This window comes from Mchenga conophoros, linkage group LG20 (assembly GCF_057382185.1).
Source record: "Mchenga conophoros isolate Kocher_MC1m ecotype Shallow Benthic linkage group LG20, M_conophoros_male_GT1.1, whole genome shotgun sequence".
NCBI classification, from domain to species: Eukaryota; Metazoa; Chordata; class Actinopteri; order Cichliformes; family Cichlidae; genus Mchenga; species Mchenga conophoros.
Window position 1 is genome coordinate 30005446 of NC_140545.1, and position 12444 is coordinate 30017889.

The 12444-nt window shown below is 36.0% G+C and overlaps 1 protein-coding gene across 1 annotated transcript; it reads right to left on the reverse strand.

Annotated features, from left to right (window-relative positions):
- Nucleotides 1-1989: 1989 nt before the first annotated feature.
- On the reverse strand, nucleotides 1990-10093 carry sarnp (SAP domain containing ribonucleoprotein). Its single transcript, XM_085259943.1, has 11 exons — nucleotides 9942-10093; nucleotides 8145-8244; nucleotides 6456-6499; nucleotides 6284-6354; nucleotides 5967-6018; nucleotides 5623-5696; nucleotides 5103-5137; nucleotides 3754-3779; nucleotides 3584-3652; nucleotides 2863-2949; nucleotides 1990-2751 (listed from the first exon to the last, which is right to left on the reverse strand). The coding sequence occupies exons 1-11, from the start codon at nucleotides 9972-9974 to the stop codon at nucleotides 2710-2712; spliced, it is 633 nt and encodes a 210-aa protein (XP_085116069.1). The 5' UTR covers nucleotides 9975-10093; the 3' UTR covers nucleotides 1990-2709.
- Between the last annotated feature and the right edge of the window lie 2351 nt (nucleotides 10094-12444).

Genomic DNA, 12444 nt, shown 5'->3' on the forward strand with positions numbered 1-12444 from the left:
GAGGTCATCTGCAGCGTACCACTTTATTTTCTCTTTTATTATTTATTTATTTATTTATTTATTTTTTTGTACCCACTTCTCTGCTAATATCCAGGCAGGGAATGCTGGGACCTCTTAATCCTTAATCCTCTTAATAAAAAACAGATGTGCTTGGTGACAGACTGAAAAGCCATGCAGGTGTCAAATAATTGACACGTTGTATTGTCACAAAGTACTAATGGTGAAAGCCCACTTCTGATTGTATTGTATTTGGGTGGTTGAGGCTGTCTCTGTCCCACAGCAGTTTTTGCTCCATATCAATACAGAGTTGTTCAGACTAATCACCCTCATTGTGTCATGAAACTTCAAGCGGGAGCGGCCTCTTTCTGTAGGTGTGAGGGGGGGTTTCAGTTGGTTAGGGCACATTAGCAGGAGTGATGAGGTGATCACCAGGAAGTTTAAAATACAGATAATTCTGAGTGGACATGATTTTTAACAGTGAGCACTAATTTACACAACAAAACTTATCAGTGAACCGCAGATATTGAACTGTTATTTTAAAAGTACATGCTACAAAAGTGTTAACGTTGACCTTGTTCATACTTTTTCTTCTCCTTTTGGTTTGTCGTCTTTAAACAGTTTGAAATGCAGCAGTAAAGCTTCTTGCTGGTTTTAGGGTCGAATCATTCCAATCACAGTTCTCTGCAGTGGCTTTCTGTATGTTTCATAATTGATTTTCAGATTTTTCCGATCACTTTTAAAACTTTTGATTTGTTTGCAAATTACAGCAGAAATGTTGCCCAAATGAGCCTTTATGTTGTTAAGAATTGTTGATTTTCTTCAAATGTCTGTAAAAATATCTTTTTAAAATCTTCCTTTTTGTTTTTTTATTGTGACTTATTGGGTTTCACTCATCTGGGTATTGATTTTTCATCATTCCTGTTACAACCGCTTTACTGCTTTTGTTTTTCAGACAGTGTTTATATTGTTATTTGAGGTTTTACAGTACAGCTAAAAACTCTAGAATGTGTTACTGCAGCAACATTTTATCAAAATGGGACAGAAATATTATTTTGTCATACTGCATCAATTGTAAGCTAGATGTGTTAAACCATTTTCCCTATCATAACATTGTTTGATATTATGGGAAGAAAGAAAATAAAGGGTAAAAATGACCCAAACTTCACTGAAACCAAACTTTTAATGAGTAAAGAATTGATCCTTTGATAATTGAACCTCTCCGGAGCTGTTTTAGATTAAAACCAGCTCAGAATGACTGTTTCATTTGTAAGATAGTCTGTTTTTAGACTGTAATATGACTAGTCACTTAATGTTAGGTGAAAAAAATATTCCCAGTAAAGCAGCAGCAGAATGTGCTTGATATAGGAAAGCATACAAAATGTTAAAACAGGAAAAACTGAAGAGACAAACTCAAACTGTACCTGTAATTCTTACTTGAAAGGTTATGGTAAATTATTATTACTTGCATTTTATAGTGCACCGAAAACTCACAAATGTTTTACTTTAGCAAAATTGAAATTAAATACTTTACATCGCCCGTGCGTTTAGCACTCAGACAAGGACTGTTGGCTGCTTTCTACGATGTGTGTCAGGCACCCCCTTTGGTGAAGCTATCTGACTCTAATCCCCGTGCTTCATCAGTGCCCACCAGGGGGTAATTACACTCGCAAAGCTCTTTGTCATTTGAATCAATACTCCAGATACACATTTGCCTTGTTCTGTTATCTCTGTGAAATATGAAGATAAACCTTACAATCATACAACTTCTAACTGGGGGTCTCTAACTGGCCTGACTCAAAAAGAACATTTCTTAATGTTCACACACTTGGAGAGAAATATGAACACACAACTCCAGCCATATTTAAAGATAATAAACAACTGAGGAAAATACAAACTACACTTCGACAGAATGTGTTCTTTAGTACTAAAATGGTCCACACTGATGATCAAACTCCAGTAACAACAGTGATGAGACAAGGACGCAGGTATCAAAAAATTGAAAACAATTTATTTTAAATCACAAAATGTTATAAAATGGACAGATAACTGAAGCAGTGTATCAGTGATGCCCCAGCCCCCCTCCAAAAAACCCCCAATCAGACTATCTGATCAATCAAAAGTACAGTTAAACACACAGTGAGAACAAATTACAGTCAGTAATCTTCCTTTTCCTATTTCTACTGTAAACTACTAGATGTTTCAATCGGTTATCACTTCCATAACAGGTTTCATCATAACTGGAACACTCTTTCACTAATGGAAAACTTTACGCAACGGCTTCAGAACAAAACATTTCAACCTCGTCAATGGTTTCATTTGTAAAATGATTTTATTGATTTCACTGAGCAGTTTATCTTAAGATTATATGATGAGTAATTAACCATCTTTTACTGTAAAGTAGCTGCTTGTTTCTGTATTTGCTTGATATACATTAGAAAAATGGACTGTAATGCAGTTGAAACGATGAGCAAAAATCTTAAAACTGAGAAACTTCTGCGTTGTTTACAAGCTCCTGTTTGCACCCCTTCAATTCTGTCGTTACAAAAAAATCCAAATATGTGCTTTTCAACTACCTTAAATGATACAGCTGCATTTAATTGTACTTTTGATTTTAGCCTATTCCGGTTCTCATCCTCAGGAATCTCTGATGTACAGTCACAAAAAACCCTTAAAAAAAACAACAACAAAAAACCCTACTTCACACTTTATTTACACTTTTCCAAATCTTTCCGCACGTTTCATCTTCTTGGCCTGCAGAGACAAAAAGAAAGAAAAGATTAATCAGCCTCTTTATTTCATTCACTGTGGTTAAATCACATGGCATTGTGATGAAATATGAATCACACAAAACCAAAATCGTACCTCGACGTCGTCTCCACCAACTGAGCCCGCGCTTGTTAGGGCTCCAAACCGCTCCTTCCTCTTCTTAAGCTTCTCATCCTCCTCAATCTGAAAAAGTCAGTATAATATTAATGATTTAGCTATAAATTATTTTGTAAAATATAGTATTACTTAACATTAGCACAGATTCTCAAGGAAAAGTAAACAAAAACTAAATAAAAGGGCAAACAATAAAGACAAGAAAAAAAGAATCAGAACAACATTTAACCTCATAAGAGGACATTTGTTTTAAATCTTGATAGAACAGTGGCAGCATGATGTTCTCGTAAGTGGATATCAGGCCCTTGTAGAGCAAAATTTCGTAATTTGGTCTAGACAACCCAAAATGTGATGTCCACATATGTGGACGTCAGGTCCTAGGAGGTTAAAGAGGGTTAATAAATAAAGAAAAAACAAGTACTATTAGGGCTGTTTGATATAATGACATATATTTTATGACAATATGAAAACGTCTATCATTTCATATCACGCTATTGTTTGTTTTGTGGTGTCACAAATATAATGATGACAATTTTTCTTCCAATTTTAAACAGATCATCTGCAAAATAAATACATAGAGTAAACTTTACAGGAATTTTTTATTTTGATTTATTGATTAATTTTAATTTCAGGCTTTTTAATGTCCAGCATGAACCCTGATTCATTAGTTTATACACCACACAAAAAAAACACTAGAGCTCACCTTTTGAGAAATAGATGAGACGTTCATGCCAAATCTTTCTGCCCTCTTCTTCAGCTGATCGACGTTCACCTTTAACAGAGACAAACATGATGATTCAGTGTCCTTTTTGAGTCAGATGGAGCAATAAAGAAATAAATGATCAGAATTTTTTTTTTTACTTTGACACTTACCGCAGCTTTACTGTTTACAACGACACCTGTTTGAAAGACAGAAAGTAGAAAACTGTGAGAAAAACCATAATAAACACTGAAATACTTGTAATAACACTACTACTAATACTAATGCTACTAATATTGTTGTTAAGGGGTTGGATGTGGCTGATTACAACTGATTAAATCTATGTTTAGCAATTTTAGTTTAGCACTATCAACTTTTATTGGCTGAGCATGAAGTCTCACTTTAAATGAAAACTACTGCAGTAACAATTTCCCAGAAAAAAAAAGTATTTTCCATTTATTTTTAAATTAGTTACATACAGAAATACATTTAAAAAGGTAGTATTGTTCACCATATCTGCACTCATCGCTCTCCACAGGCTACATATGAGTATGAAATGATCAAAAAGTTCTAGGTAACATCTCATGGGGGAAAAAAAAAATTCCCAAAAAACACATTACCTGATTGGCTGATCTCCAGTTGAACATCATCTTCTCAAACACGTCCACATGGCTTTCAGCATAACTGTTATTTTTAGATTGCACTATGGAAGTTCCTTTCTGACCAATTTAACTGCTCTGTGATTTAATCTGTCTTGCTCTGCATATTACTTGATATTTTTCACTTTTCATGCTGCTTCTGCACTGTGAGTTCTTCAACCACTCCAGTGCGTAGAGCAGAGGCACAAATCAAGCGGTCAGAATGAGACCTCCATAGAACGATTTCAAAATAAGCTACTGAAAGCTATTTGGAGGTGTGAGAGAAGCTGACATGAAGGAGATGATCTGCTCATTTAAATCAAGCAGATACACAAAAAAACCCACAATCTTACAGAAAATATTTTTCATATATGTTAATGTATTTTACATGAGCTATCACTAATGCCTTGTATTTAATTAAAGGTGAAACAGACTCATTGCCCCATCTTGTGGTTTAAACTGGTACAACTGTTTTAAATTTAGTTGATAGTTTTGATGAATTCTGGGAAATTTTAAATTCTTCTTAACGGAATTCATTTATAACAAATAACATTAATTATAAAATTCTTCTTTTATAAAAAATAGATTTTTCTAGCAGTAGTATAAGTTAGTGCTATCATAGTATTACTATTATTATTGCACTACAATAATACAGGCATGTATAAAGGTTTACAAAGGCTTATGTTTCTTCTCTATAGTACAATTAGAAAATAAAACATTTTGTAACGTCATCATATAAAAGAAATAAATTCTGAATAAAATACAAAGATTCAATTAAAAAACACAAACATATTTTGACACAAGCCTACGAAGTCAGTCCTTAGCTTCGATACATTTCTTATAAAAAAAAACAACCATTTGTTTAGTAAAGAGTGACAACAGACCTGGAGAGGGACTTGAAGTAGCAGGTAAGCCAAACCTAGAATATAGAAGAACACATGTTTCAGTTTTAACACAGATTTACTGAAACATAAATCTGCTTCATGAGCTACATGGGTGCTACTCGAGAAGTCATGACCATTATTTCTGTCATGTATGATGATGTTTGATTCATCTAAGTGATTGCTAACTCAGGGAGGAGTCGCATAAACTATGCTATTTTTAAGTTATCACATTTTATTGATACAAAAAAATGTCAATAAAATAAATATCATATAAAATGATGAACAAATTGAAAAACAACTACAATTTAAAAGAGCCTATGAGGAAAAATAAGATCACTTAAAAAAATGCTCCAGATTTCATTGAAGTACTGAAATAAAATAAAGTAACATTGGAAAGATACAATAAAGAGATAAAGATTTGATTCATCGTGTTCTCGGACAAAAAGCCAAATGCAGCGAGCACAGTTATTCTACCGGTACTGTTATTTTGAAAGAAGAAATAATTGAGGTAAGGCCTCACCTTGCTGCACGTATAGCCTTCTTGCTTTCAGATGACGCCGGCAGGTTGAAACGTTCGGCTCTCTTCTGAAGTCTCTGCTCAACAAATTAGATAAAAAACTGACATTACTGCTGTACATGAAGTAAAGTCTAAACTCTAAACTTTGTATACTTCCTATTAAAATCTCTCTTACATTTACACCTATACATTTGATGTATTACCTTTGCTCATGAATCTATATGTTTTGTTCATATACACTCCTAAAAATAGACCACTGAACTTTACTATGAGCTAAAATTCCCCTCTGACTCACATTTAACCTGACACATTTAAGTCATTAGTGGATGCAAACAGGTTGTACACACCTCGCTGGCAGATAATGGAGGAGTTATTTTCACCACCTTCTTCTCGGCAGGCCTGAAAGTAAAAAAAGTAAAATTTCAAACGTCAAAAAGATGACGCGAATCATAAATTTTAGTTTCTGCTGGCTGCCTAGGAGTGGTAAGGACAAACATCGCTGGTGCATATGCTTCATAAATCTGAGAGTAACGTATACTTATTATTTGCTTAGTAAGAACATTTCTACACAGATATTACTGAATGAGACCCAAATGTCACATTGTCCACAGCCAATAAGTGATGAAGGAACAAAAAAAGGTAAATTTAATGAAGATAAACTTACGGCTCAGGCTCGATCGTTTCAGAATCCTTGTCGTCTTTTACGTCGTTGGAACTCTCAACTTTAGTGAAGTCCTGAGATAAATAAATACATTTAAAAAAATTACTTCTCCACAATACAGTCTGAGAGGCGGATTTAAAGAGAGCATATTGTGGGAAACATTGTAAAAATTTACCACTGCATCCTCTGCAAGTACATCATCTACGTCCACATCTTCCTCTGTTGTTCAGAAAACAGGAGAAAAAAAGAAAGAAAAAAAGAACGAACAAATATAAATTTCAGAATATTTAAAAACAAAACAAAACACTTAAAATGCATCCGCATCATCTGTAGAAACAATTTATGTCACACCCATCACATGCACGTGTAACCACCTACAGGGGTTGTCGATCTGTGGGACCAGCACCCGAATACAGGAAGTGTGAATCGGCTCTTTCTTTAACTACCCCTAAACTGAACATATGAATATTACTCAGCAGGCAATGCAGAGTTCAAATGGAGCTGATGGATGAACTATACTCAGATTTTTACTGTTTCACAAAGTGCTAAAAAGGGAATTTAGATGTTAATTGGAGGATATTTTTAAAAGCAATATAGCAGGAGCAAAGCAAAATCTAATAATAAGAATCACAAAATAACAATCAATCACCTCAATTATACTTATCTAATTAACACACTCTGAGCTAATGTTGATTTTGTTCTAATCTTTGAAAGGGGAGAGACTGGAGAGGAGATCGGGAACATGCAGGCCTGAAGATGCACTTCTCCCTCCTGTAAAGGTAGAATGTAAGGAAACATGTCCAGTAGAAAACAATCGAAGTCCAAATCTTCTTGAATTTATAATGTAATACGGCAAAAATGAGCAGAAAAAAAAACATGAAACCAATTTGTAGGTTCAAAGTGTTCGTGTGGTGGTGGCTCCTATGGCATTACTTGCTGCACTTTCTAACTGTGGACCCTCAGCACCAAATTTTAAGATGATGTGTTCTGCTCATTGCAAGAACTAGAGGAAAAACCACGCTGAATGTTCCTAGGTGCCTTCTTTTATACTCTCTTGGCTGTTTGCCTCCCCCCCCCCCTCTCTCTCCTCTTATCTGGACACCGAATCGCTGTCATTTATATATAATCACCTGATATCCAGACATACCCTATCGTCTTCTCCATCTTCGACCTTTCAACCATTTTTAACTAAGAAAAAGTTACCTCACTTAAATCACTTCATTACATTTGATTCTTTTCCATGTTATACTTAAAATAATTTGTCAATAATTACACCATATATGAGCCTTCAGTCAAGTATGAATACAAGTCACTTTATTTTTCATTTATTCATGTAATTCCACTTCAATAAGATTTGTCTTTAGCACTTTCTCACATGAGCATTCATTTTAACATAATCCCTTTTTGATTCAAACACAGAAAAATGTTTTTTTTACGCAATACAACTTTTTTTTTTTTTTTTACTAAATCATACATTTGAAAAGCCAGACATTCTTTTGTGGTGAGCGTCGCTCACCGTATACTCTGTTTATTATTAAGCAATTAATGAATGAACTATCAGCAAAATCAGGTATGATAAATATGATTCTGTGTTTAACTATTACAACACTTTACACCATTTCTTTTATTTAAAATCATTATACATGCATTATTCATGTATAATGTTGGGTTGGCAACAAGAATAAAGATGATCTAGCAAATATGGACAAGCTCTGTTTTAGCTAGCTAATTTCAGATATAAATGACTCTTCTCTCACGTCTCACATTGGTGGATTTTAAGCCCTTTATTTAGGCAGGTAAATGAAATGTTTTGTGCAAGCGTGCGAGTTAAATGAGTGACGGTATGAAAGGTATTGTTCCTCACCGTGTTCCTCCAGATAAGCCTGAAGTCGGGCGATGAGCTCCCCTTTGTTTCCCTTGGTCTCCAAACCTCGGGCATCGCATTCCTGCCTCAGTTCAGCAAGCTACAAATAAAAAACCAGAGTTCATTTACTTAAACCTGACATTTTCGGTCATTAATCCATCTAACACAGACCATTTACTATTTATGTACACTATTACTTCTGTTATGTTGATGTGACAAATTTGAAGGTCAAAGAATATGTGAGGGTCAGCAAAAGATACATTTCATCATCAGTTGGTGAGCATAAGTCTCAGTGCAGATGTTTGTGTACCTGTCATTTTTTTGTGAGAAACTAGCCTACAGTGCAGCTACTACGAATGTGCCCTTCAGGCAGACTTTAAAGAAGTATAAAGAGGAATGAGTAATTTTCATTCTCTGTGTCAGTGATGTAGAATAACCCATTTTATGTGGCACAATCTTGCTTTCATTAGGGGGATGGGGCTCAAGACCAGTTCTGTTGTAGAAAACAAGTCTTGGCTGGGGTGCATCACAGGTATATGACTGCCTGCACAAACATTGCTGTGACAACTTTCTTCTTCTTAAAAAAAAAAATCCCAGAAAAACTACAGAATAAAAATGCCCCTAACTATTAGTTAGGATAGTCAAAAATAGATGTCTCCAGCCCGCACACAAATATGAAAACACAACAACCACACATGAAATTCATTGGATTAAATCACATAAGAAGCCCATTTAGGTAACAAAATTGGTTGCTTTTAAAAGAAATTTCAGTACCAAATTATCCATTGATATTTTTCCCTCTAGCACCTTTTCAGTACTTTTAATGTAATGTAATGCACTCTGGTATGTTTTCTTTCTTTCTTTTTTCCTGGAGGCTACTCTGCATTAGTTGTCAGATAATCGTTTTCCATCACTGCCCTTGGAGTTTGAATCAAATACACTATTTGGATTCCTCCATCAGCTGACGCATAGAGCATCCAAATGTGTGGACACAGATAACAAACAGACCCAGACCACACTCAGACAGAAAATCTTTACCTTCGTTCATTTATTATATTTTTACTAACTGGCCTCTTTAGTTTCATTTCCCCTCTTCCTGTCGCTCCCCTTGTGTGATGTGAGCTATTTTATTTATCTAATAATTTACTTTATTTCTTTGTTGTAAGTCGTGTTCAATGTTTCGGCTTCTGTGACTCGGGAATCTCCCAACACTTTGGGGACACATAAAATCCACAAACACACAGAGTTTACACATACTGCTCATTTTTATGTTGTGTGGCCTGAGATGGAGTCAAATACATTTTTAAAATATAACCCTAAACTGCCTGCGAAGCATTTGATATAAGTTTGCACAGGGCAAATAGCCTGGCGGCAGCATTTTAGGACACTTGTGGATGTAAAGTCAGAGACCAAGTAAACTGAGCTGCACTTTTAAAAGCTAATGTTGGGCTAGCCTCGGCCAAATTAACTTGCTGTTAACGTTCTTACAGAAGGACAGAGACAGTAGGTGACTTTGTGCATATATATATGACAGTATTTGTTATTTAACATTAATTTCATATTTAATGTTTTTTCTCCCTCCTTAGCCGATGTATTCTAACGTTAGCCCGCCGTTAGCTCTTTGAACACATGCCGGGTGTTCGCCTTCTCAGCCGGACGTCATTTTGTCCTTCAAAACGGTTAATTAACGTAACCCCGACCTCCGGTCCTGCATCTAACTCCGGTTAAAAGCTATCTTTATCTTTAAAAACCGACCAAATGCGGGTTATTAAGTGCATATTTTAGGGAAATACCAACCTTAAGCTTCTGCAGCTCTATCACTTCGGCCATCTTTCTTTGTTGATGTGTTTACTTCCTCCAATCAAACCGGAGTTGCTCTCCTTCTCAGCTCCTCCACTCTCACTCAGTTTGTTACAGCGCCTCCCACCGCTGCGGCTGACACCCTGCAGGCGTGTGCACGTACAGAGCCCGCGGTGTGATGGTTGTGCTATTGCAGTGTCTTACCTTACGGTATAAATCGCCTTGAGGCAGCTATTGCTGTGATTTAGCACTATATACATACAACTGAATTAAACTTAATTGAAAACTAACTAAATACAACTCATTAGTGATACCTTTTTAGTAGCAGGTTAGACCCACTTTTGCCCTCAAATCCGCCCCCAATCTTCAAACCACCTATTTTAATGCAAAGCTAACTGAACCTTGTGCTATATTAATGTAGTATTAAAATAATTTTAGTAGATAGGAACACTAACATCCAAAGCAGGAGATTTCAGTCTAAATTTTAATCCTAATGAAGGTAACTCAGCTTGAACTGGTTAAGTAGAACATCAGCAGAGAAGAAATATGAAAATAAAAACAGCTCTATTTTCTGTTGCCTACATTGAAGAGGATGACTTTGCCTCTAAAGAGGAAAAAGTGTAGGTAAGGAGTTAAAGCGGATTCAGCAACCCTAAAAGTCAGTTGACTCATTGTGGGCTAACCCTAACCCACTACTGAGAGTTCCACTAGATTTTCATATTGTACAGGCTGTGATCAGCTGACCTCCTGCTCTTTGTGGATTTACACAACTGAATTCAACAAGATGTCAGCAGATGTCTCAAAAGTTCTCCTGGCTGACTTCCATCCCCTACACTGACAGTACACTGTTTATGCTGTCTTTATATTATATTATATTATTAGATTTTCATGTCACAGTAAATAACACAGTTAGTTTACCTCAGTTTGTTTAGCAGCATGTTTCTTAATATAAAAAACACAATGTCACATGTACAGACCCAATAGTTGATTTAAAAACACGAGGACTTGCATGTCAGCTTTAAATGAGGAATCCTTACCTTTAAATCTAACGTCTCTTCTTCCTCTCCTGTCCTGTCTTTCTTATCTTTGTCCATCTCTTTTGTTTCTTCCCTGTGAAATACAGCAGCTGGACCTTTAGCTAGCAACACACTGTGAGACAAACTGCACACAAACAGTTTGTGTGTTTGGTGATGTTTGTTAAGGTGATAGAAATTTAATTTGAGTTTACTATTAGTCAGAATAAATAAATAAAAACCCCTCCCTATGGCACAAAAATGAAAGCATAAAACAGTCCAGTGTCGCAGTTGCAAAATGGATAAAACACACAATCCAAGGCCAGAGTCAACAATGCCCCAAGTCAGTTGTATTTTACATGTCAACGACTTTAACAGGGATCAGCAGTTGTCCACAGACCCACCACCCAGTAAGTAGAAGGCCAGTAATCACTCCAGCCTCAGCAACCCAACTCTGCCTTCAGGCTGCGGCTTATAGTCCTGGCCTGCACAGAGTCGTCTTAGATCTGGCCATATGACACACCTGCACAGAGAGACAAAATATCAAAGCAGCATTTGTAGTGTGGGCTATTCGTCGACTAGAGTATCACTGCAGTCAAATACACCTGCCTTCAATTAATCCAATCCAATCCCATCACAGCCACGGGCTCACAGCAAATGTGACACACAAAGCTACTCCCAAACCAGTGCAGCTTCCCATAGCAAATATGGAGATGAATAAAAGGCAACATTAGTCCACCGTAGTGCACCTTCTTTCTCTGCCGACTTGAGACAGGCTTAAACTGACTCTGTGACAGAAGATCTTCATGTTGGAGTGGCAAAGCCTCCTAACCAGGTCACATCAAGGAGAAAAAGTCCGTTTTAGAGTTTACACTGAATTTTGACACCAGGAAGTAAAATAAAAGCTTCAAAGCTAAAGCAACAAGTGGAGGTTCATTTTCTTGCAGTTAAATAAGAGGATTGGTCCAGTCTTATATTCATCTGTGATTTTTGCAGATAGCAACAACATACCACCATCAATCCCATTTTATGTAACTTGTAGAAACACAATTAAGGGTCCAGTCAAAGTTTTGTTTTGCAGGAGGTTATTTGTTGGTCTTCATCCTCATTTCCAGTGTTCAGGAGGGGGTTTACATCTTGAATGAAATGTGTGTATAACAGTCTTGAAATCTGGTGTACATTAAGTAATATCAAAAAATCTCTAAAGACAGAACTCTGAAGCAAAATTATAATATTTTTTTCTCCACATCACTTGGTTTGGATTAGTGTGTTATACTGGGTTTGGAATCACAGCTTTAATTTTTTTAAAATTTTAATTAATGTTGTTATTACAACTTAGTAACATTTTAGCAGCTGATCAATGAAATCTTTCTAATCTACGACTAATCTACTGTTATTTCTTTAAATTTTTGCATTATTTTATCATTATTTTCATGCTAAGGGGCGGTACATGTTGGAGATGAGGCCTGAGGGGTGTTACAGGGTTC